General features: G+C 35.0%; 2 protein-coding genes across 3 annotated transcripts; both read right to left on the bottom strand.

The window, feature by feature from the left end:
* Positions 1-889: 889 nt before the first annotated feature.
* Positions 890-9,256, bottom strand: LOC143446702 (tachykinin-like peptides receptor 86C). 2 transcript variants are annotated; one of them, XM_076946458.1, is made up of 6 exons: positions 7,311-9,254; positions 6,814-7,104; positions 6,581-6,720; positions 6,216-6,387; positions 2,167-2,269; positions 890-1,858 (listed from the first exon to the last, which is right to left on the bottom strand). In XM_076946458.1, the coding sequence occupies exons 1-6, from the start codon at positions 7,912-7,914 to the stop codon at positions 1,657-1,659; spliced, it is 1,512 nt and encodes a 503-aa protein (XP_076802573.1). In that variant the 5' UTR covers positions 7,915-9,254; the 3' UTR covers positions 890-1,656. The 2 variants fall into 2 exon arrangements, with proteins under 2 accessions (XP_076802573.1, XP_076802574.1); XM_076946459.1 differs by lacking the exons at positions 890-1,858; positions 2,167-2,269 and adding an exon at positions 2,982-3,966 and having other exon boundaries at positions 7,311-9,256.
* A 3,456-nt stretch (positions 9,257-12,712) lies between these two features.
* LOC143445750 (choline/ethanolaminephosphotransferase 1-like) lies at positions 12,713-20,392 on the bottom strand. Its single transcript, XM_076945052.1, has 9 exons — positions 18,554-20,392; positions 18,129-18,259; positions 16,296-16,446; positions 16,081-16,222; positions 14,892-14,976; positions 14,677-14,781; positions 14,316-14,471; positions 14,047-14,193; positions 12,713-13,395 (listed from the first exon to the last, which is right to left on the bottom strand). Exons 1-9 carry the CDS (start codon positions 18,642-18,644, stop codon positions 13,273-13,275), a joined length of 1,131 nt encoding a protein of 376 aa, XP_076801167.1. The 5' UTR covers positions 18,645-20,392; the 3' UTR covers positions 12,713-13,272.
* Positions 20,393-20,627: the final 235 nt, after the last annotated feature.

Consider the following 20,627-nt stretch of genomic DNA (forward strand, 5'->3'; position numbering starts at 1 on the left):
AACTTTCATACATAGTCACTGAAACCTGACTTAAATATTCCTGCAAATATAAATCTAGCTTTAACTAAACTCTAGTCTAAAGCATGAGTTCTTAACTGGTGGACCATGGTCCACTGGTGGGTCACAGGAGCATTTTGAGGTGGGCCACAGAGCTATTCGGAAAAATGTAAAGTTGGTGAAAATTTTAGTTTTATTTAGTTGGTGAAAATTTTGTAACCTCCAAATTAGCATTGTTGTTTATTCAAATTATATGATTTAAGTGATAATGATTTATATCATTTTGTGTCGCCCAAAACTTCAAATAGCTGTGCCAATGCATGTCTAGACTCGTGGTAATTCCATTTCCTTTAAGAAGTGAGCCACAGAATATTTTCAAAACGAAAGTGGGCCACGACTATGAAAAGGTTAAGAACCCCTGCTCTAAAGCCTTGAAATCAACGTTTTGCATGCCCAATGCCCTTTCTCCTAACGCCCAACTCATAACCGCCTATTTTTTACTATAAACTCCGTGAAGGACTGTGCTCCCCATACAATCTTTAAGATTTTTTGACGGGAAAAATTAGATCTATTCTATTTTAGAGAAAAAAGGTTCATTTCCACTATAATATGTGTATATATTGTATACTAATGAAACAACTTGGATAATGGCCAAACTACGAGATGGGCAAATTAGGCTACTCTTAAAAATTTTTTCATAGATTATTTCTTTAAATTTATGGAATGTTTGTGGTTTGTCACATGCATTCCATGTTAACGTAGCATAGCAAGATAGTGAACAAAATGTGTGCATTACTTACATTGTTCGTAATGTTTACGAAGTTTACGTAGTGACCTGGAAATAATTGCACGCGGGGCCAAACAGTGTTTGAGAATTAAACACACAAGTACATCACCATACTGTTAATAAAATGAAAGTTATTGTCATATCTAAACGACATAAATACAAAAAATTAGAAAAAATGTTGATTAAAATCACAATCAGCACAATATTTAATATATAGATGATGAATATGATCAGTGAACAACAGCAAATAAATTCGTTATTTTTAAAATGCCACATGAACACCTGGTTAACCATACGTAAAATACGTGCGGTGGGCATCACGTCACCGCCATTCAATGGACGATTCCTACTTTTTACCGGACTCTTTTACATTCTTTTAGTTAATTAACGTTGACTATCTGATAACAGCAGAGATATAGTTCACGGATTATTATGCTTTATGTTCCCGTTCATCGTATGACAATTCATTCATTTGTTTCTTCAGTTCAACCGCTATTTAAATACAGTTTTAACTTTTGCTGTGCAATGTACATGTTGATTATGGCCGATTGATCTCTGCATGCGCATGTGCTACCGAAAACGAGAGCCAACTTCAGCATGGGTCAATTTTCATCCAAGTCAATTGAGTCGATCGGCAGGGAAGACCACAAACTTCACGGTATATTGTAAAAGTAAAAGCACACAACAACAAATAAAGTAATAATGACAGAATAAGGCAAAAAGATGTTATAGAATCTATTCTCTTTATAAGCTATATGGAAATTTATTTCTACCAACAAGGGAAAATCCTGAATAACATTATGAGATATAAATTTGACAAATAGCACTGCAAGACAGTTTGTTCATCCACCATGTTTTTATCTTGACTGTCTTTAAGTGGGTGATTTGTCGTAAGTCAAAGGTAGTGGGATTGCTTTCATCGCTGTTTTGCCAAGAATTTTGGGTATTTTTGTTGATTTCTTGTTTTGGTGAATCTTGGATTTCACTTCACTTCGACAGATATTGCACAAAAAGTTTTTCAATGACATTCGAAACTTTTTTTCTCTCACGCTATACACCAGCACATTCACTAAACTGAAAAAATAAATTATGAGATACTTATGAAACGGTTTTTGTCTTGTTCAAAGAGCTTGTAGAGAACGTAGGCCCATAACAACTTAGTTTTGGCTGCAAAAGTTATGTTATTAGTTTTTATATGTAGTATAGTTGTTCAACTGTTTTAAAAGTTTTTATCCAAATATTATATTTAGTTAAAATCATTCATTGCATAAAATAACCCACGATCAATTAACATTCAGGTCAAACTTTAACATCTCTACAAAAGCTGTGAGATTATTATAGTAGCTCTCAAAGATGGCTAAAACCATTGCAGGAGGCCTTACCTGTTTGCCATTGCTAAGTATATACACGCTATGTAAACTCTTGAAAAATTGTTACACGTCAGGTAATTGGTGTACACCAGAATTGCTACGACAATAACGGGCACTGCAAAAAACATAAATTTTCAAAGTTGTATATAAACTCACTTATTCCAGTCGAGAAAACTAGTTGTTATATTTTAGAACTTTTATTTGTATATAAGCAAGTAATTTAATTAGACCTATCTTTTGTCCACGCAATTGCACATGGCCATGTTGAACTTAAGTAGCTGATAAAATCAAGCTGTTTGTGAAAAAACACAAGTTGCCTATATGCTGGTAAAGGAATATTGTCTTTAGTTAATGGCCGTTAACAAAAATCTAGGCAATATGGCCCGTACGTTCTTCCAAAAAAATATGAGGAGTTCTACAGGCTAGTGTACCCAATTGTGTTTTTTTGATCCTGTCCGAAAACGAATTTTTGAAAAAAGAAACCGAATTATTTCAGCCGAATCATGCAATCTATTAATGCACTTGGTAAAAGTAAATTTTCGTATTTTCGTATTGTAATAGTGTACAAAACAGTGCGTATAAACTGCGGTTTTTATAATAAAGAAAATGCGATGGTTGGACTAGCATATACTTTAACTATGTTTGCCACCAGACATAATTTCAATAACTAAGGATGGTCTTCTGATGTGTTTAGACTGACTTGGATATTTTTACCGATTCTTCCTACCGAACTTTCGGTACATCTTTCTTGGGAATCACTATGGTGTGTACCGCGGTACTTTCGAAGTACCGACTGCCATCTCTGTGCAAAACAAACCACTTTTAACTAAAATGAAACAATGCTTTAATTTAGCAAGACGCATAACAATCCAATCACTGGTCACAGCAGCGCCCAAAGTTAGTATGATTCGCCAATTAAAAATTTAACATGAAAGGCGTTTCTTGCCTTATAGGGAGGAAAGGTGTCAATAAGGCGTATAATTGTTGTGTACATCACAGGAATATAAGGTGAGTCATTGAACCAATTTACTAGACTACAGCATATAAGATTTAAATAGGAACATAACCATAAGTGATGGGAAAAATGTAAGTCGGATATGCAATATACTCCACAGGCACTCCACTGCTATACTACAAATATTTGTGTGTAAAAGTTTGAGACAAACAAATAACCATATAAACAAGGCATCTAAAAAGTGAATATATAATATCTTACAAAAATACCAAAAACACACAATTACGGGAAACTTAGCACAATGCGCAGTAAGTTGAGTTGCATTTTGGATTTGTTCGCAAATATGGCGTTGCTTATACTTATAGGTAGTTTTCGGCTACCAAACAGGTTTAAGCAACATGAATCTTCACCATAGGAAAAAAAAGGAATTGATAAACACAATGAAGCAGAGTTTGTGGATAAACGCATGCAGTTCCAGGCTTATATAATTAAAAAACGGTCCCGTTGGAAGAGTTAAACTTAGTATTTCCCATTGCCAAATAAACTTTTTGTTTAAGTTGCCTTCTGAAAATCCGTGCTCAAGTATGGTGGTCGACACGTGGCATGCAAGTTTTTGTTGATTTTGCCACTTTTTGGAAAAACTTTTATTATTTTTATTTTATTTTGTTAATTTTTTACATACAATTTTATATTTTTAATTTTTAAATAATTTTTTTTACAATTATTTTTGCCACCTTGCATTTAGCAACAAAGCCAAACCAAATTTCTAAAATTTAGCCTATTTCTAGACTCTAAAAGATATTTGAAACGTTTTGTGGTTAAAAGATCTGTTGGCCTTCCTCCGCTTCATATGAAATCTGGAGAGAAAAAAATCAACTCGCTTTGAAAAAGCTTCCCAATTTAAAACACTTACATAAAATATATTTAATTTCAAAAAATTTGAAAAGTTGGAAAGTTGAAAATCAAAATATTAAATAAAAATTCTAAAAACTTGCATAAAGTTTTTGAAAAGAATAAGTTTTTGGAAAAATAAAAACTAAAACAACAAAAATATAAAAATCTAATGTAAAAAGTTTTTCAAGAATGTAAAACTTTAATAAAATAAATTAAAGATAAATAAAAAGGCAAAGTAATAAACAATTTTAAAAAAGTTGCAAAATAAACAAAAACTTCCGTGACACGAGTCGGCCACCATATACTGAAGTCACAAAAATTGGCGAATCAGGAAATCAAGTATAATTGTGAGCGGAGATCACAACTCACAGCTGTTAAGTTGAGTTTTTGATCTAGACTTAAATTAATCAGCGCTTAAGTTAGGTTTTGGATCTTTAGTCATAGTCTTAAGCATATACCATATCGATTTGTTGTTTCCATAAATTAAGGAATTAAGTATAAAACTTTTGTCACTACAATTACAGTTGGAAGATGTAGGCTATAGGAGTTTCCAAGTCAAATACTGAGATGTGCCAATTTTTGTTTTAAAAACTTATTCCTGCACCACCGTTTGATAAAGTAAATTTAATTTTTTATATTACGTAACACTGTGCCTTTTACAAAAACCTAAAAACATCATTAACAAATGAAAAATCTTTGTTTATTGTCTTGTTACTCTTGATAATATTGAGGTGTGAGGTATCTAGGCCTATATCTCTTTTGGGTATCATTATATTGTTTTTTAACCACTAACGACACAACAACAAGTAGGAATTAAACAGCAGTATAAAACAAATGACAAATTACAATTAAAAATGTAAATCAAAAGCATGGCAGGCAAGATCCCCGTTTACTATAATAAAATATTATTTTGTTTTTTCTGATTCTGAACATCTCTTGGATTTTTCAGTATCGTTCACCAAATATTTAAATAGCTCTATAGATAGTTTACAATTGTTAAACTTGGCACGATAAATACTAAAACGAGCTACCAGCCACAAGCAGTGTACTTAGTCTATAAAAACATTGTGAATTCAGGAATACCGAAGAGTAAGCTGTTATACTGAAAGCTGTGAGGCCATCTCAAGCGTACTGCAATCCAGTTTGATACATTTTCCCAGAACAATAGCGATATTGAACATTTAATAAACATGTGTAGTACAGTTTAGACATTTCTGAAGACTCTTATTTCTAGGCTTATGGGTCAAAAAAAAGATTTCTCTGATTCTGTTCGACTCTTACGTGGGGCTCTATAAACATGTTTAAATCAATGAAAAGGCAGCATGGGTGGTGTTTTTTCTAGCCTGGGGATTCCCCTAGCAGTTGGCGCCTTTCAAAGTTCCAGGTTGCTCGGAAAACTTGGACAGAAATTGGCATGAAAAAGTGGTAAATGTGTGTTTTTAAGCCAAAAAATCTACTTCTGACTTTGAGCTTAGGTAAGGGGATATAGTGATATGTGATTTTTGCCATATTCCAGTATGAGATAGTATCAGGAAAGCCTAGTTCGAATGTAAAATTTCGAGAATCCCTATGGAGCGATTTATGAGTAATCGCATTTTTGATAATTTTACTACATAAAGAAATAAACAAAGAAATTGACCCTTCTTTTAAACCCATATGCTTCCTTAACTATTGTGTTGGTTAAACTTTTCACTATTTTGGTTGTTTACAACGCATGTCTGCAGTCAAAAGAAAAAAGACGTAACAGCGTTATTGTTACCTCGTTTTGCAATGTAAACTGTCATCATGATGTAACACTAGTCGTAAACTCCGCAGCAGTTGAATTCATGCATTCACTTTTAACTGTTTTACTAATCTACCGAAATCACCGACCTTTTCCTCATGAATGTCATTGTTGTAAATTATTACGGTGTGATTATCATGTTATGGTACAAGTCAGACTCAAAGGTAAAAGGTATCTGTCGCAAAAATTAAGATTAATTCGTTGAATTGTGAATAAAAAATTAAAACAACAACCTGTGTAACAAACCTTAGATTTTAGCACATTAGTTTTTGTGAAAGCCTTTTCGCAAGCCATTTTGAAATACATTGCTTGCCACATTCGGCATGCGTGCGACATTCGGCTATACAGTATATATAATAGCAGGGGTGTCCGGCTCTGGGCTATGTATACTCTCTATATACGTTCATGCTGCTATATGCGTTTACTCACCTAACGTAAGCGAAAATCCAACTTGCATTAATATCACTGTTACAAATATTGATTTCTCTCTCTTGCGGACACTTTGAGAGTTTTTAGTAGTATTTCTACTGGCAGAAAACTGAATTGACGTTTTCTTGTAGTAGCTTCGCATAAACACAGCGCATAGAATAGATGAAGAAATCTAAACAGAAGGTGTATATAATTGTCTTTAGCCTCAGAAAGTCCGTTTTTATATTGAAATTGGCTCCAGCTTGTGGTAAATCGATATGCTACATTCCCTGGTTGCTAGCCTATCTACTACAAGGTAAACAAAACAGAGCAACGATATTTGGAATTTTTCGTATTTTGGGAATTTTTCACTTTTCATTTCTTACCATGACGAGGTATGGTAATCCATAAAACAAGATGAACATTACAATGGTTGCCGACAATGACTTCGCATTGCTGCGCACAGCGGGATAGAAAAGAAATAAGGTATGGTAGTAGGTGTAGACTAGTTCGTTTGGAAACCAAGCTGAAAATAGAAACTTTGTTATATACATGCCACAACTTGGTTTTGATTTATTATCTAACTAACATTTTCTGAGATCATGTGTATTGATTTTACCTGGCATCGAAGCTGAGATTATCGCCAGAACCCACACGACTCCGAGGACATAGTACATAGTTCGTTTTCTTAAGAGTTTATACTGAATCGGCATTTTTATGGCTATAAGCCTTTGGCAACCAAGCAAAGCTAGATGGTAAATCGATGACGTCAAGTTGAAAAGAAGAAAACTTCCAGCTGCAATGGCCTGAGGAGTACCATGGAGTGATCTTTGTCTTTCAACAACTTCCTCGACGGAAGAATTAATCGTTATAAAGTAATTGTACACAGAGATTCCAAGAAGCTGTACGCCTGCAATGAAATATATGCAATGTGAGTTCTTTCGGACAACGGTAGAAAACGCGTATATGCAGCATTTATAGAATGATGTCAATTGATCAAAATGGGTAATATTTTTTTTGCATACCGTAGATTTCAGAAGGTACCTATATGTAAAGAATGCCATTGGAAGGCGAAATGAAACGTCTATGTTGTGCAAGACACTTCTGTCAACGTACCTGTCAACATATCTGTTATTGCAAGAGAGCCTTTTACTTTGCTATAGTTATCTTCAAAACCTTTTTGCTTTTTGCAGACATTCCAAAGTACCAATCCGTTACCAAGAACTATAAAGCAACCAAGTAAAATGCAAACAGCTACAAAAAAGTGTCCTTCGTTCATATCACATTCATCAAGTTGATTTAGACGTTTTTTTCTGAGAATGGAACTGGCCGTTAGGGAACAAAAACTTGGAAAGCCACATAAAGATGCTGGAAGCTTAAACCATATCTCCGGAAAAGTGATGGCTGATGAATCGTTATTCTGGAGATTTTCAAAGATTGATATACGATGAAAAGTTGAAGAATTGGGCAATAAGTCTTCAAATGACGTGGGTGGAAGCGATTGACTTGAAACCTTAGTCGATTTGTTTAACAAGTTCTCTGCCTGTTCAGCAATAAACCTCTGGTTGAGGGCGAAGATCTCTGAACTTGAGGGTAATCTGTTTACGAAAGCAAAAACTTTGCTTGAATTTGTGGGCTGAGGAGACATCATGTTTGCCATGGACCAAAATTTAGGATCATCAGATTTAATCAGATTTTCGTTTTTCCTTCCAACTAACATATGAGTACACCATGCATGCGATTGAAAGTTGTGTATCTTAGACACTCTTTCAGTCAGGTTTAAACCTTTGAAAAATGATTGCACAGTTATAACATATATATAAATAATAAAACAAAATCTTTCGTTTTTGTATTTAAAACCTGATAACGTATAACAACTATCGCTTCTTGCCTGCAGTGAAGTCAAAAATGAAACGTGCACAGCTTGTAAAAGCACAAAACATGTTTAAAAATTTGACCTTAAGGCGTAATTATATTGATCACGAGAAATATTTAAATCTAGATATTTTCACTGTGACGCCAAGTAGCCTACTTATGACGCCAAGGTGAAAAGGCTTTGCGGAGAAATGTCGATCACCATAGTGTACATGACCAGAAAAAGAATAATTACTATTTATGGCGTTGTCGCCGAAGGTGGCGTACTCGCCGTTCCTGGCGCGTCATCAACTGCAAGAGCACGTCCAAACACTGACGTCGTTGGGTGTAACAACAACTTTTCCTCGAAAATGCGACGTAATGACCGTACCGGGATGACGTTGCCGTTGTATAATTATTCTATTTTAGTGTCGTTTTGCAAAACCACTAGAAACTTTATGACGTGAAAAAATATTCATGCAAATATACACAATGTATCAACTTTCGTAACATCACACGTTTATTTCTACTCTATTGCTACGTATAAAATTAATGTAACTGAAAGCGAATGATTGCTTCTGCAAGAATCTTCAAATAAATGTTGTTTTTAAAGTTTTATGGTTTTTAATTTTTGAATCTTAAATTTAACACAGCAAAAAACGAATTACCATTTTCTACATTTCCTGAAGAAATAAGTTATATGAAAAGGAAATATTTTCAGGCTATAGTGCCCAAAATTAATAAAGATACAAAACACAATTTAATGCAATGAATAAATGAAATGGAAACGATATAATAAAACTTCTGTTATTTGCTTTACTTGTACGACAAATATAAATGTTTTTAGTTCTGTTCAGTTCAGTTCAAGCTGTTTATTCATAAATGTATATACAGTACACTCCAAAGTATGGGTACATGTATATACGTTATAACAACTGCAACCTTTGCTGACTAACTGAAGTTGAAAAACTTTGCTAAATGCTTTATTTTTTGAAACTGTATACATTAAGTTTGTAACCTACTTCTTTCAGAACAATACCATTTGAGCGCTTTTTATCATGTCTTGTTTGATTAAAAATCTCAATTTTTTTTAAACAAAACGCTGCTGTGTTATTAATGCATGGCGTACGAAGACATGAATCGTTTAGCAATAGCAGAGAAAACGCTGAAACCTGTTAACGACTCTGACTTTGGTTTTCTGCACTTTCAGCGTGATGCTATGTGAACACAATAATAACTTCGCAGCATAATGAGGCCTTGGGGCTTGTAGGCAATCGGTACAGTTATGACGTATATGACAACGTGAACATCCAACTTCGAAAACTGCTTTTGAAGACACCTGTATATAATGTTGTTTTTTTGCAGATCATTAAAATATTTTACAATTGTTACCAGATTGTCAAGAAAACCGCTAGCTGTACGTTGTATTTGTGAGTCTGAATGATTATTACGGGTATGTGGACAAGACTAAAATATAGACGGACATATTCATATTTAAAACAAAACTGTTTTTTGTATTAATGGTTAAACTGAGTAAATTTACTTTGTGTGCCTACGTTATGTCTCACAGCAAAATATATGGTTATGGCAATTAAAAGTTATTAGGTATTTGGTAACGCTGAATGCATAATTTTTCTTTGGGATGATGTTATTTAATCTTCTGTTGTTATATCAATAAAGTTTAAACTGTCTCATCTTGGTTTTTCGCCATTAACAGTGAGGAGCAAAAATTACGATGCAAACCGTTACAGTATCAGTACGATAAAGGACATGCAATTCAACAATCAACGAACGTGCAGAAATGGCAAAGCCTTAAGGGCTTAAAACGTGCGGGCTGGCATTAATACAATTGCGTGCTGAGTCGGTATTGGTTACAGCATTATCACTAAACTCACAACACGGTTAATTTCTTAAATATAATTAAAAATGATTGACAAGAATAAAATATACAAAAGGATATTATAAACAACATAAAGTGTAAAAGGAAAGGTATGAGGGTATGCTCACTTTGAACGCAATCTTTTTGTAATAAGTAACTTTATTTGATCACAAAAGTAAGAAATAACCCCAATTACACAACGTCACATCATACGAACGGTTCAAAAACTTTACAAATGTAGTTAAAAGCATTTCATATGATTGAGCTTGATTAAGCTTTGGAATCGAGATCAGGCAGACTGGCCAGTTGATATAAATTCAACACTTGGCTGTTAGCGTCAAACCGTTTTTCCTTTTTCGGTCGGTATGGTAAACAAGACTTATTTTTCAAGTTTTTACTGAGGCGCTGTGGTGACGTTCTAGTTAAAATACCATTCCATAGCGAGACCTCCTAATTCAAAGAAGTGGTTGTTAAACATTTAAAGATTTATAGAATTCGGTGCTACGCATTTAATCTAATAATGTTACACCACAAACCTTTCTTGAAAATCCAATTTCTGAACCTATGGTAATTATCCATAGTTCAAGACCATCAGTGAGAATCGAAAAGAAATCTGATTAAAAACTGAAAGCTTGACGGTCGCAAAAGTCTTGAGCTTCTCTGCAAATTTACAGCAGCATAGTTTTTGCAATGGACGCCTTTTCAATTGAAGTATTTGTAACCTCAGCTCATGTGTGCGATAAGAACCGAATCTTTTGTTAGCTGCATCACGTTCTGGAGTAATTGTTTTCCTTCACTTTATATGTTTCATTTCTTTGCTCAATATCCTGCAATTTGTTGACGTTCTTGACTTCGTGCACCAGACACTTAGAGAATCTCAAGTCCAAGACTCAAGGTTTCTACCTAATCTATGTTTTACACAAAACTTTCCCAACAAGTTCATATTACGATCATCTATTCTCTGTTGCAATGCCTATCAACCTTTTTTCCGTGGCACACCCACAGCAACAGTTTTAATGCTTATTAAATTTATCTATCTTGCCCAATTGGACGTTCAGCTAAAAGTTAAACAAACGAAAAATGTGCTCACGAAACATCTCAGATTCAGGATTATCGTCCATGATTAAGCAAGACAATTTGTTAGTTTAGAATTTAGATAGTTGTTCAGATTGTTTTATTCCAGCGGTTCTCAACCTTTTTGGTACTGCGCCTCCCTTGAGCGATGGTTCTCCGCTTCAAGCCCCCTACACTTATAAATAAATACAAACAGCAATGTTGCAATTGCATTTTGTTTATTGATCACGAATCAGTGAGACACTTGACACTGTTTCTTAGCAACTTGCTCTTTAATGCGAGGTTTAATCCCAGACAGCGCACATCGTAAGCCTCCTTCAACGTCCAGTTTGTTTCTGTACTATCAATATCTAATATCAAACTAATAACTAATATCAATATTAATGAAGAATAAGTATGTTGTAAAGCACGTTAAGGCTCGCGACCCCTTGGAAATTTACGCACGTCCCCCTGGAGGCGTGCTCCCTGGTTAAAAACCCCTGTTCTATTCTATTACCAAATAACTCAGAGGAATGGAGGTCTTAGTACAAGGACAATTTAGGACAAGGTCAAATGGATCTTTAAAATCTTCCTATCTGCCACAAAAATCTCGGTACTCGGTACTTTTTATGTGATAATTTAAAAATTTTAACAAGCATGCTTTCAAAAATAAATGTTAATTAATGCTTGATACCAATTTTAACTTTTTAAATTTAGAAATGTCAAGTAAAATTGCAAGTGAGTAACGTCACATATGTTTTGACCTGGAATAACCTTTACCGGGGGCATAATAGTGACAAACATTGCATTTGCAAAAGCATCTTTTAATTTTATACAAAACTTACCGGTACCGAGTACCGACAAAATATGGATCTACTTTTTTAAAAGAGTACCGAATACCGGAACCGTCGGTACATTTTTTGCCAACTATCGGTACCGTTACCGACGATACAGTACTTTCAAAGTACCGACTGCTTAACTCTGATTGCAATTTCTGGTATATTGATTATTATGAGCAAGATCGTGCAAACTTTTCACAACCAGAAAGTTGGATTGTTCGTGCTGATATATTTTGGTCTGATTGCAGACATTTCTTAGCAGTCACTTCCAGTTTAAATTGTTTGTGATTTGATGGCCTATGAAACCTCGACCGCTTACACAGTTAAAATTTATGTTGAATCCTATGTAACTGTTGCGAGTTGCTGTCTAATGGCTTGACATCAATAAGCACAAATGTTCATTTCGATATATATTGATTCTTCATTAGATGAACATGGTGAAACGTGAAATTGCTTCGCGACTGCGAAATTACAACGTCTTCTCGACTGGGACTACGAGAGCGAAACGAAACGCATGCTACAAACATTCGTTTGCAAAGTAAGCTACTTAGACTAGTGGAAACGGGATATTACGCCACGTTCTGGGAAATTTTTACTGTATCTTGCAAGTAATGCAAACATTGTTACTGACGTCACATAATTTTACTCAATTTTTATTTTTTCTGTCGACTTGCCGTTTGCCTTACCTCTATACGACATAGGCTTCTAACAAGTTTTGCAGCAGGGGATCATTTACCTCGCAGTCTGTTTATGGTTTGGCCAGTATTCTTTATCAGGTTTGCTATAGAGTGACTCCAGCTTTCTTCCAGTACTTTTCAAGTCTTTGAACAGTTTCACTACCTTTTGCTGACACTAAATGGGGTTTGGATCAATTTCTATCAGCAAACAAAAACTTGATATTGATTCTTATTTTATTAAAAATATTGACATAATACATTCAAGTGAAGTAGCAAGCATATGATACATAACGAGGCATAATATATTGAAAATTGGACTGTGATTTCAAACATGCGTTTAGAGCGTAAACGGAAGCAATGTGTAATCTGTGTGCAAACTGAACGCTTCTACGAACTAAAACAGAAAAAGTCACAGTAAATAAACACGAGGACGATGAAGAAAGCATTAAATGAAAACAAGTCATGATGTCGTATGAAAATTACCGCGAATACTCGACACGTTTGATTATGTATATGTATATATATATATATGTTTGATTAGTTGTTGGTAATACAAACACAGAAATTAGAGTTTGGCATATTCAATTAGGAGTTGGTTTATTATCGAAAGCCAAATATCGACGATATAAAGTTTGTTGTGTATAGGTAACTTGTTTTCATTTTTTTCAAAATGAATTCTAACAGTCTGTGCTTTCGTTAAAGGAAGGACATTAATGAGATTATACACGCTTGCATATATGGTTATACTTTTTATCTATAACTAACCAACAGTGTTTTCATCTAATTTTATCAAAATTTCGGTCTTCCGTCTTGATGTTAAAGATGCCGATATCATAATGCCTTGCGAGTTCCAAACAAATTCTGCAGAAATGCTGTGTCATGTCCAGTCCCGAAATTGCCTGTGATGAAAAGAATAAAAAATATTAATGATAGCTATATATGATTTATACCAGGGGTGGGCAAACTTGTTCAATGAAAGAGTCACTTGCGGAAAACTACAAACACCAGCGAGCCGCAAAATCAGTAGTGTTTGTCAATTGGGTTATTACAATATAATAAAATATGTAATATTATAAATTAGTAGTCAATTTGGGGTATTACTATTCAGCTAGAAGAGCCACACAAACATTTCGGCGAGCCGCGGGTTTGCCCATCTTTAGTTTATTGTATAAACTTTATACTTATAACTTATCTTGCGTTTTGTTAGAGTCACCGTGCGCAGTACTATTAAGATAGGAAACCTTAGTTACAGATAGCAACACAAAATGAGTTTTGTAGCTTTTGTATTAAAAAACAGTACAGTGATGGATCATATTTATAACTTTAGCGTAAACTGAAGAATTTCCATAAACTTCAGCTGCGTGTAAGTGGCAAAAACTGAAACAGGTATCATATATTGGCCTATATTATAATATTATCATACAATATGGCTGTTTTCGTCGTAATTAATACTTACCCCCATTCAACACTGAATGTAAGCGATGTAATGTTGGTTATTAAACACAAAACAAGAAAAAACGGAGCCACTTTATCATAGCAAAAATACTTACACAGCAAATAAACAACATTGTTCTTGTATTTAGAAAGTTTGCAGTGTTATAGACTGTACCAACTGCTGCATAGCATGCAAAAGCAATTACTGGAATCGCAGAATTGTCTCGAAATGATACCTTATGATTTCCAACCATCGCGGCGACCTAAAAGAAAAACCAAATGACTAATACCAACAAAAGACGATTGCGTTGTTGAAAATAAAAGATAGGTTGGAGATAAAAAGCATAGGCTTTTCACACCAAAATACCAATCAAAAAATACTTACCATGATTCTGTTATTTTGCTTTGCAATGAAGAATCCTATAAACAATCCATAATAAATGAGCAATCCATCATTTTGTATTGATTCACTTATAAAAGCGAAACCGATGGCAAACAAAACTTGTCCAAAGACTATCGGAGAAAGAGTTCCAAGGGAAAACTGGTGGTAAAAAAGGTAATAAATTCATTAACATTAACCTTTAATAAAATTAACATTTTAATAAAATTATTAATTGCCAGAGAGCTAAATCCGATAATTTTCTGAAAGCAAATGGTTTGCCTCCGTGGTACGTGAGACATTTGCTGTATAACATGATTTTGATTGCTATGAAGCAATATAAGAGTCATTCTATTCATTAACTTACTGAATGCTTCTGGATTGCCTTCAAATTTTCAATTAAGTTAGCAATTGCGACAAAGATTGCTGATAGTGACATAACATCTCTCAGCTTAAGCGAAAAGATACCTATCTAAAACAACGTTGCCCATTAAGAGATGAAAACGTAATACATTTATAGCATAAGATAAAATATAACAGATCTGTTGAAAAGAAAAAAAAATTGCAACTACCGATACAAACCTCAGATGCCCAAAATTTTGAACCCACTACACCGGTCATTAACATGGTCAGCATAGTGGCTAATTGAGTCTCAGTCAAGTCAAATCTACAGATAAAAAATTTGAAACAATTTTATTTCGACTTCAGCCGAGTTGCTTGAAGTTTTGTTATTGGAAATCAGTTGCGTTCAAGCCGGTATAGCTAGCCTGCTTTTTCAGACGGGGCTCAACAAAACCCAGGAGGAGTTCACAAACTAAGCTGTGAAAAGACTTTTTATTGGCAAAAATTATACTATTGCATAAGCATACAATAACCTTTGCATGTGAATGCAGAAAAATTAAAATAAATTTAGTGATTCGTGGGTAAAGAATGCAAACTTCAATTTTGAAGGTAAAAAAAATTTGTATTTCTAAAATTTTTAGGGACGTTATATAATGTTTGCCACTCTAAGCACCAGTAGTCATGGCGAATGTTACTTAATTAGCTTTTTGAATCCCTTGGCCTTGATTCAATTTTACCATGAGAAATGCATTTCACCTAAGCGCTTAATTCGGGCAGTCTCCTCACGAATTACATCATTCTCGAGATTTCTCATTAATTATTTTCATTTCTGTTTTGAAGGTCAAATTATAATTTCTTTTTTGTTTTGTTACAACAAACCAAACTGCTAACCGGATTCACAGAAATCACTGCCAAAAGCATGATGCGGCGAACTTCAAAAGCTGCTGTTATGCACTAACGGACTTCAAGCAGCCTGAAAGAAAGCAGTTTTAGTCAGCGACTATTATAGCGTCAATATAATTGGTGCTAAATAGTGGACAGCCAATAACAAAAGTACTAAAATAAACGGAGAGTAAATTTAATGGCCTATTAGAAAAAGGTCGAATTATGAAGGCTACTAGTCTAGTATATGACATCAGATTGATCGTTGAATTAAACTAAAAATAAAACGCAAATTTCTATCAATGTTGTTTGATGTTATAGGGTAGAACTTTTCCAGGAGGGGCTAAAATATTTCCAGCCCCTTCTGGCCCCATGCTGCTAGCTACGGGCCTGGTTGGGTTTTTGGTTTGTCTTCGTTACACCAGCAAAGTATATATCCTGTATAACTGATAAATAACACCTAATTTTAATGTCAATAGATTTTGTCTTGAATATTAAAATGACATATAGAATGCACTCATGCAATGCATTCGTATGGTAACTTCACCTTCCAAAGTGTACAGATCCTGTAACCAATAATCGCCACTGAAAGGAGTAAAACAGGAGATGTCCGGCGTAAAATGTTACCAGCCACAGGTTAATGTTGGAACCCTGTTGCAATCCATTTGAAACAGCTACATAAAACAGAGCTACGAAGAAACAATCACGTGTTAGTTGCACTATTTTTATTAAACGTAATTTCGTCTAGTGTAAAATTCTTACTGCTTGACAGCGCATCGCATCCATGATCAAATATGAGCTCAATTGGTCCGTTGTTTCTACCAACCCTTCTGCATTGCTTACCATCCAGAGCGTCAAATGTTTGATGCCAAAATATACCAAAGCCAGTCAGTAAATACACCCAGTTCGGAGCCTGCGTAACATTTACTTTAAATGAAACAAAATATAGTTAATATTTATACTGTTATCAATAAACAACAGTTAAACATGTCATCAATTATGCTGAATTATAAACAACACCAGTTTAACAAAGTTTTCATATACAGTCGAATCCGCTTAATTCGGACACCGGATAACCCGGACAACCGCTTTATTCGGCAAAAATGCTCGGGAACGGAACAAAAGTAAAAATTGAACGTAAAAAAACTCCCGTTAATTCGGACAATTCTCTGCTTAATTCGGACACAGGTTCGCAATTCCTATCGTTACATCGTTAGGTTATGAAACAATAAACAGTACTTGGTTGGTTTTAACACAAGATGCAGTTGCATTATGAGTGATTATGGTGAAACAATGACGATTAATGCGGTAACAATGGACAATGAATTCATATAACGCCGTGCCAGCTTCATAGTCGCTTTTACTTCGGTACCATTGCGACCATCTTGTAGAACAGAATGGTACAGAAAAGTTTAGAAGAAAAAGTGAAATTGCTCACTAAAGTAAACGAAGAAAAAAATGACGACGCTTCCTTGACAGTTCGGCAGTTAGTTGCGTTGGTGGGGATATCAAAACGTACTTTGCAAGATTGGCAGAAAAATGATGCAAATCTGCGTGAACAACGTGAAGAGACTATGCTTCGTGGACGAGGTTTAAAGACAGAGAGGAAGCGGCTCAGAATGTGCGTTTTATGCGTACTCATTTACTCGTACTCTTGTGCGTTTTATGCGATAAGTGCCAATTACTGCAGTATAGCGCAGGTGCAATTCATTTATTACGCAACACTACAGTATTTTAAATGCGTTGTTTGCCTTTACGCATGACCATGAAATGAACAATCGATTTTCCGCTTAATTCGGACAAAGCCGTTTCTCCGCTTAATTCGGCCAAAAGTGAGCGGAACCAAAGTGTCCGAATTAAGCGGAGTCGACTGTAATTTTATCGAATGTACATACTTAGAAGTTTGGTGAAACCGCAAACACCACATACTATTGGCTAATGCTCTAGATCAGGGGTGTCCAACCTTTTGGCCAAAGGGCCACATGCGATTTACGAATGATTGCGCGGGCCACTTGAGTGTTTACTGCTAATTTATAATTGAAACCCTCACACCAAAATTCTAATCTTAGAAATAAATTGTGATGCAATAAAATTAACTTGAACAGTTGTGCACCCCTGCACTAGAGACTATAATATATTATCTATCTATTGCTCTATTATCTATATTATCTATTATCTCTACTATCTATTGCTCTATACTTCTATAGTTATAGAGCAATACACAAAGAAAGCAAACAATAAATGCCAATTTCTCGGAATGTAAGTTTGCCATAAATTACGTAGGCGATTCAGTTGATAATATAAGACAAGTCATTTCGAAAAATACCGCGCGGGCCACTCAGAACCTTCCCGCGGGCCCACGGGTTGGACACCCCTGCTCTAGATTCTAGAACTTAATGTTGGCATTCTGTTTAGTCGTGTGTCAAGATCTCGCAAAATGCTCCACGATATCCGCAAGAGTCGCTTTCTACTGCTCAAAAACGTTCGCCTCTCTGGACACATTTAAGACGCTTATTTAAATTAATCGGCTGTTGAATTATTTGTAAATTTCATCGCTCGCTTGTGCTGTAAATGTACTATACATGTCATATTTACCTCTCCCGTTAACTTCGGTGAATAGACAGCAGTCAACGCACAACAAACGACACTTCCCAACAGACCGATGCAAGTCAGCGAATTCGGACTCGTGTTTGCCGGAACAAAGCGAAAAGCAAAATTCCACCAGGCTGCAAAATATGTCTCAGTAAATACAACAAAGAAAAACAACAAATTAAGGTGCCACCACATATGCATTCGACAAAATTAACAATTTTTATGTTATGAGAAATGGCGATCATAAGAAAAGAATAATCGCTTGCAGTCTATACGAATATGCACCTAAGTTATTCAATAAAAAAAAACAAGGCAACAAACTAATTTGCAGCCTGCCATGCAGCGTAACCTAAACGATTAACCACCACAGCATCACTTAGGTGTGCAACATTGTGTTAAGAAAAAAGCAGCCTATCAAAGATACTCACGGGCACACAGCAAACAAGCAAGGGAATCGCTCGTTGAAGCATATTTATGTTTATCAAGAGCTTTTAAGTCTTTTTGGGTAAGTAATCCCATCTTGCAGATGACTCGCTTTCAATACTTCATAAAATGAACAAAAAAGACAACACAAAGTTAAATTCCTGTCTTGCTAGGAATACTAAACGCTGTTTTGTTTCGGTACCAATACTCGTTAAACGCCTGACTAATCATAGGCTTACAATCTCCCTTTACGCGCAATTGCGTGACAAAGCAGCCTGCAGATGGTCAGAAGAAACTGTTATGGGATCACGTAATGGTTTCCGGCTAATAAAATAAAAACACTCAGAAAAGTTGTTTGTCTTTATAATTCTTTTCTTGCTTTTCTCATTCAAAAACTTGTTTTAAATACCTAACTATGACACTAACTTGTATGCCTTGCAAATAACGGGTAAGTCTGGACCATACAGAGATATTTATCCGTTATATTCAAGGACAGGGTTGTCAATAATCTCTACTATAAGCAATCAGAAAAGGCTGCCACTATTTCTCCAGTAAATATCTTGCGTTCGAAGCTATTTTTCACAGTTTTTTGTTAACCTAACTTAAATGTTATAAGTTATAACATAGTAACCTAAACTTAGCCTAAATTCAACCCCTCCCTTCTAACCTAAATCTTATTCCAATAAAACCTTCAATTGCTTAAATCAACTTTTAGCATACCCTTTCTCCTAACCTAATCGCTTGTCTTTAACAACAGGCTACGTGACCTACTTACGGTGAAATAGTCACTCTCATCAGAAAATACCCACAAGCCTTACGGCTTAGTACACTGGAATACTGTATCCAATGTATACCTTCCAAAAAAGACCCATTGCGAGGTACGGTCTGAACTTAAAATTATAACTTATTATACTTGTAATGAAAAGTGGCATATGGTACCTTAACCTGTAAGGTTTACCCACTTTACTACAAAGGTTACACAACAATGACAACTGTATAATCTGATTATATTGAAGCTTCATTGAACGAATACATTTAGATAGAACATTGGGACAGCTACATAATAAAGTCGACCACTTTCTAGGGTTGACTTAGTAGACTAACGCATTGAACAACTATGAATAATAACACACACAATATAGGCATGCACGACATTTTTGTCACGACTTAATACGATAAGCAGAGAGTAATCGATTACGTAACGCAATGCTTTGCTTTGCCGATTTCCGTAAACAAGTATTCTATGCGGCATTCGATTTGCAAGCAATTTTATAATATCATCACATACTTAACATTTTAAAATGAATGACGGGTCCAACTAAGCCTGGAAGGGCTGAAACGAAAAAATAGTCCTACTGTATATAGCTGTTTTCATTTTCAGCCCTTTAGTGATTTTAGTGTGTCTTTAACTGACAAAATTTAAAATTTGGCTAAATTATTGCAGACCTCGACATTTTGAGTGTACCAAACAGCTTTAGGCCGGATACGATTCTTAACGCATTCAATGTGCAGACAAAAAAATCAACTTTTTGTATGCCCATTCTTTTTACCTAGCCACCCATCTTTAACAACGGATTACGTGACCTAGCACTTACGGTAAAATAGTCACTAAATATACTTAAAATCCACAAATGTGTATGAAATGCATCTATACGTAGCCTATACATAAATCATTTTTTTAAAGGAAATTCTTCTAATAATCTAAGCACACTTTCCTGACGCTATTTGTTTTTTAAATATCTTCGTTTTGTTGTGGGTATCTTTAGTCGTGACAAGTACTGTATGATTCATCAGCTTATATGCTTTTTCCATGTTGTATTAAGCCATATAACAATCGAACTTATATTTCAGCCTAGCCCAGACTTCCAATGTTCCAGCCGTATGTCACCTCTATGACGTATGTAGCTTATTGTTGAAGTTCAGCCTCGTGATGTTTACCAGGCTTTAGTGCTATTGGACCAAAAACATTCCCTTGTTTACCATTCGGTAAAAGTTCCCTGGTAGAGTTTGGTTAACCGTTCGAATGTTATGGTTGCAACATTATTTGTCTTCCATGTGGAGTTCACTGGTAGCAAATTT

This window comes from Clavelina lepadiformis, chromosome 2, assembly GCF_947623445.1.
Source record: "Clavelina lepadiformis chromosome 2, kaClaLepa1.1, whole genome shotgun sequence".
In the NCBI taxonomy this organism is placed as follows: domain Eukaryota; kingdom Metazoa; phylum Chordata; class Ascidiacea; order Aplousobranchia; family Clavelinidae; genus Clavelina; species Clavelina lepadiformis.